The sequence below is a fragment of the Ambystoma mexicanum genome, chromosome 12, assembly GCF_040938575.1.
Source record: "Ambystoma mexicanum isolate Mex_15411 chromosome 12, UKY_AmexF1_1, whole genome shotgun sequence".
Classification (NCBI taxonomy): domain Eukaryota; kingdom Metazoa; phylum Chordata; class Amphibia; order Caudata; family Ambystomatidae; genus Ambystoma; species Ambystoma mexicanum.
Window position 1 is genome coordinate 96,300,795 of NC_090936.1, and position 6,178 is coordinate 96,306,972.

At 38.1% G+C, this 6,178-nt stretch overlaps 1 protein-coding gene across 2 annotated transcripts in view; it reads left to right on the forward strand.

Annotated features, from left to right (window-relative positions):
- Positions 1–5,579, forward strand: part of LHFPL3 (LHFPL tetraspan subfamily member 3) — an 830,591-nt gene extending 825,012 nt beyond the window's left edge. The window contains exon 4 of one of the 2 annotated variants that reach the window (XM_069628075.1): positions 3,128–5,579. Coding sequence is in view for 1 of the 2 variants with exons in the window: in XM_069628076.1 (XP_069484177.1) it covers positions 3,128–3,141 (14 nt within the window). In the remaining variant the exon portion in view is untranslated. The remainder of the gene's footprint in view (positions 1–3,127) is intronic. The other variant, XM_069628076.1, reaches the window with a different exon arrangement.
- Positions 5,580–6,178: the final 599 nt, after the last annotated feature.

The window sequence follows — 6,178 nt, forward strand, 5'->3', positions numbered from 1 at the left end:
AATGGGCTGAGGGTAGATCTCTGTTTTCGGCTGGTGCCTCCCTTTGGAACAGCCTCACATCCACCTTGAAACTTGAGGAAAACCATCTCCAGTTCCGGAAGCATCTCAAGACCTTCCTCTTTGCCTCTGCCTTTCCCCCCTTCTCCCCTGTTGATCTGTTTCTTCTCTTGGCATTGTGCACCTGGCCACCCTCTGTCATTCGGGTCCAGGTACCTGCTCACCCTGCCACTCTCCTGCACTGCCTCTAGGCCACCCTCTGCACTAGGGTTCTGTATCTGTACCCATACAGCCCCCCTCCCACTTTTCTCCTGCACTTATCAGATATACCTTATCTGACTAACTTTCAGCTGCCTCTTGTGGCTGCACTACCATGGTTTACCGCCCTTATTTATTTATTTTATTTAATATTTATTTCTGTTTTCTCTCCTCTGCTCCGCACTTTCCACCCCCCCCCCCCCCTTCCATGCACTTTCCGGATTTCTTAAATGTCACTGGGCCTAGTAAGATAGCTGTTTTCTTTTTTTATTCTCCCTTGTTCGCCTCCCTTTTTGCCTGGTTGCGCTCTGAAACACTTGTGTACTAGCGTGACATAAATAAAATATAATTATCATTGTCAATGCAGTAACCCTCATATCTGGGATACTTGTACCTAAGATGGGGCAGAACAGCAGACGTAGTAAGGCCTAGATTTGGGATGCCTTATAGAGGGAGAATGGCCTAAAATGGGGGCAAAACAGTAAATGCACAACCGTAAATGCAGTAACACCTAGCTTTGGGACACCTGGATAGAGGTAGAATGGCCTAAAATAGTGGCACAACAGTAAATGCAGTAACACCTAGACTTGGGACACCTGGTTAGAGAGAGAAGGGCCTAAAATGGGGGTACTACATCACATACACAACAGTAAATTCAGTAACACCTAGCTTTCGGACACCCGGATTGAGGGAGAATGGCCTAAAATGGGGGCACAACAGGATATGCAGTAACACCTAGATTTGGGTTGCCTGTATAGAGGGGCAAATGCCTAAAATGGGGGCACAACAGTAAATGCACAACAGTAAATGCAGTAACACCTAGATTTGGGTTGCCTGTATAGAGGGGCAAATGCCTAAAATGGGGGCACAACAGTAAATGCAGTAACACCTAGATTTGGGTTGCCTGTATAGAGGGGCAAATGCCTAAAATGGGGGCACAACAGTAAATGCAGTAACACCTATATTTGTGATACCTGGATAGATGGATAATGGCCTAAGATGGGGGCACAACAGTAAATGCACAACAATAAATGCATAGCACCTAGATTTGGGTCACCTGGATAGAGGGAGAATGGCCTAAAATGGGGGGCACAACAGTAAATACAGTAACACCTACATTTGGGACACTTGGATACAGGGAGAGTGGCCTAAAATGGGCTACCACAGTAAGTGCAGTAACACCTAAAACGTATGGTTAACCAAATTAATAAGCCTAGATGTGACCTATGGCTAACTAACACAATCAGGCTAAATGCGAGATATGGCCAACTAACACAATCAGGCTAAATACGAGATAAGATTACTATACCAATTGGCTGCCTTTCCTGATGCCGAAAAGTGTGGTGAAACGCATACCCAGAAACAAATTATTTTCAAATAAAGATTTTCCCACAGATGGCTAGTGATCATGATAAAACACTGCATGGCCAGCTGCGAAATACTCCCTTTGAGAGCCAGTATACAGAGTTTGATTTTTATGTGTGTATAAACTTTCTCCGTAAAAAATCTCCACTAAGTTACATCAGACAATATAAATGTAATAAAATCCAAGTCAATATAAATAGAATAAAAAAGAATTCATATACACAGAACTAAAATCAGACTATTATTACATCAACAATAATTTTCTCTCAAAAGCTCCCAATAAAAACATTGCAGTGCCCATGATTCGGATACATATTTGACCGAACGGTAAAACATATAAGCACTGACCCTTTATATGCATATTAAGACCCTGCAAGATCTTATCTCAGACTAGAACCTGAATTTGATCAAATCCAAAAGGGCCTGGTAGGCATGCTTTAAAGTTGGATTCACATTTTAATATGGACGTTGGAGACAGAATGGGATTTAAAATACCTTATGCAGAAAAAGAGGGTTGAAACGTATGTGGATTGCATTAAAATAAGGAAGGCACACAGCATATATGAGTGAATTATCATATCTGCTCAATTATCAGAGAAAAAAAAGAGAGCGGTACAAGGGATGTGGAAAAAAACTGTGTAATGAAGATTTGGGAACTACTAACAGCATCTTTTGCTAGTACTATTTTGGTTGTAAAAGAAAGGAGTGATAGGGAAGCCTTGTTTATTATTGTGTTTATGAGGTAAGGATATCAGTGAAGCTCTTCCAACATTCTCACATAGATTGAGCGTTATTTGTCTTACAGATATATGGTGATAAAATGAAAAGATGTTAAAACACTTGGAAATTATATGTAATGTTCAGTAAAGTGAACTATGATGTTGTATGTTTAGCTTATTGGTGATTTTAATTTAAAACGGCTAAAAGGAAGGGGAATATCGATTAAATTTGATATAATCCACAGTAACAACTTTTATTTTGGGAACATATTTGCATTCAGAATTTTCCTTTGATTTTCATGAAGTATGTTGTCTCTGTAAAAAAACAGAATATGCCAAATAAAAAGGTGAAACCCTCGACTTGCCTGCAAGGGTGTAGGGGAAGCTTGACAAACGCTATTCTATTATTAAATAAACCTGTAAAGTCAGATAACCTTTTCGTGATTGTAAAATCTCAATTTGGCCTATTTGTTTTTGCCTCTTGCTGTTTATTTTAATTGGGTGCCTTTGCAATACATTTGAGAAACACTGTTCTAGTTAAGCACTGCAAAAAGTGAACATCTGTATTGCCCCACATTTGCTTGTTTGTGGTTAAGATAACAAAAATCATATGTTTACTCGTTTAGTTACTATTCAGGCAAAATCTCACTGGTTTGCAGATGCAGGTGCTTTGTGCCTTTCATTGGTTAAAAAAATACAAATGTGTGCTTTAATGAATAGGAAAACAGGCATATTGCAATTTGCTTGACTGCAGAAAGATAATAACTTGAACTTTGTTTTTCTTTCAGGTTTGCTGAGTTAAACATTTGCAGAGTGGCCACAAAACAAGTAGCAGTTTTTGTACATCAGCATTATGCGAAACAAATAAAAGGAAAATGTTTCCAACACTAATGGAAGTGAACACAGAACTACATTGTGGACAAGATGTGCAAACCTCGAATCGTGTGTTTTTTTCTGCAAAACGACAGAGCTGGATAAGACATCCGATCATTAGAAATGGACTATGAAAAAAGGCATTCAGAGGATGCACATTAGCCCGGAACTAATGAATGTTAATTGAAGGATAGATCAGTGTAACATGTATGTGTATCCATGAGATTTGTAAGCCATCATTTTTAAATTGATTTTAAAAAGAAGCTTTAAACTTGTCACATTGGTGATGCTATGAATGTAGGATTGACTTTGAGCCAGTAGTTGAAAGACAGAATCAATGGCACTTCCAAAACATAGCAAGGTTTACCTATGCTGTAATATGACTTTGAATGTTTCCCCCGTATATGCGTAATTTTCACTGCAACATGATTGCACTTCCTATTTCTTATACAGATATCAAAGCTTTTTCATGAGTGCATAATATTCTTAGATTTCGGGTATCTTTTCCTGTCCTGAGTTGAAGCTATTAGTTGGTGCAATAGACATTTCGGCGTGAAAGAAATATAATCAACTCAATATTGTGAATCTCATAAAACGTGAGTACTTTAATAGCAAGTGCCAATCTAAGCAGCATAGTCTCCATGTACATGTTCCAATAAGATCACATTCTACTTGAAAGTATATACTAGCAGAATCTTAATAAAAGCTGGTATAGTAATGGGAAATTTGCAAGCTCTTGAGTATTTCTATATTTTAGAGAACAAATCTATTAGTGTTCCTTACACATACCAATATATTTAAATTCAAGAAAAAAGGATATTTATTCTATTATTTTTTCTCCAAAGATTTTGCAATTGTGCTTAACACTGACTGATCATTCACCCTTAAAATGAAAATGTGAAAATCTGACAAGTGACAAAGATCACAGGGTAAATTTTGTTACACCATTTTTGAGTTTGCAAAATGATCTAAAATTTGCAATAGAAAATCTTTGATAGTTCATATATGTATGGAAAGAAATTATTCTAAGGCAGTTTGTTACCATTATTGATCTGCATACGTACACATGTGCCATTTTTTGTAGGGTGGCTTTGCATGAAACTATGTGGTATGAATTAAATGGCCACAGATGCATGGATTTGTAAACTAACCTTTCACTGAAAAATATCCATGAAGTATTGATGAGGAGATCATGATTTTAGATTTGTTGCTGCAAGGGCTGACTCTGTCTTGAATTCATATGGAACCGGGAGGATGATAACGGATAGATAGCAAGAAGTATTGTGTTGGAAGGTCTTGGCTGTCAATAAAGATGATTTCCAGAAAACATTTTGGTGCAGAGAAGGCACATGAAAACTATTCACATTCAAGTGCAAACAGAGGAAGTTGTTAAACGTTTTTTGAGTTGGTTGAGACTATACACATTCCCATATCATGCTATTTTTTCTATTCTTCCATTAAAGGCAATTGATACAAGTTAATCAAATGTTTTTCCAAGATGGTTGGTGGTTACAGCTCATGCAGTGATCAAAACAAGTATGTTTTCGTCATTAAATGTTATTTGACACAGAGTCTAGACAACATGGAGGATGTGCCAAACATGAGCCGGCAGCAGCTACAGAAGTTATACAATTGTCAGATAATGCTCCATATACAACTACATCACAACATACAACCCATGACAATGCCTTTTACAATAATGGGGTTTCATGTGGTGAACCAAGGATGTGTTGCTGGAAAAATAGATGAAATTAAAGGGCATCTGTTATATTAGCATTGTTATATCAGCGCTAGCCATTACTCGATCACCCCAAGAGTACTTACTATTTGTAATTAGTTGTTTCAAGTGGCTCAGCCTGAACAGTACTTCTTGCAGATTGACTGTATTTCACCTGGGGAGAAGCTGGAATAATGTAATTTCTGTATCCTATAGAAACTGTCACATACCTGTCAATTCTGACAGAGTTTTTGAATCAATGTAATTAGCAAAACATTTCATAACTGCACTGGCTTTTCATTAAGATGTTGGTAATATTAGTGTAGGTTAGAACATTTATGACCGTGTGAAGGTCGTATTTCGTTGATGAAAGTTACCATGCAAAGGCCATTTCTAATGTACCATGTGTCCATAGGAAGTGATTAAGCAGCCAGTAATGCAGACTGTGTTAGCTCTTTATAAACAGTATTAACACTAATAGTATACACACAATTATGTAAAAGCCGAAGTGTTGTCAAATATACTGAAACTCATAGACTTTTCTGTTTCCTTGTGAATTTTTCTTTATCACCACGTTCTGTTCTTAAAGTGTAAAAAAAGTACATGTATATTTTTAGGCCAACAGTTAATAAACTTGTCAGAGTGCTCGATTTCCTGTGTAGAAAATATTGTCTGTGTGAGTTTAACCTACATTCTTTTTTTAGGTGCCATTAGAGAGACCGTCCAGTTGGTCACGGCCATGTCACTGCCATGTCACTGCATTTGGTGAAATTACCATTTTACCTAATTTGTCGCAGCCTTTTTATGGAGGGCCTTGTAGGGTAAAGGTTATTTTAGGCTAGTGGGGGCGGGGAAGGGTGGTGGGGTATGAGAGGCAGTCATGGGGGCATTGGAAGGTGTTGAGAAAATGCTGTAGCATTTTCATTTAATACATCTTTTGCTTTTCAATGATAGTTGTTGGGACACTATGGGTCTCCAAACGTTGCTTCCTGGGTTTGCGTCCCAGATTGAGAAGTTGCACCTATAGCGAATGGATTCTGTGTAAATATTCTAGGCCACACACATGCATGAAAGGGACCACAAGTTCAACTTCGGGTATCGATGGGCTATGCTAGTCTACAAGTGTGTTGCACCTTCATATTCATGCTTGTTTGTGATCTTGCAGATTGGCGCTGATTGTTGTGTTTCTGTCTAAGTCACTATGGTTTTAATCTATGAGTAGTAGTGTACTAGCCTACAGGGAACTCTG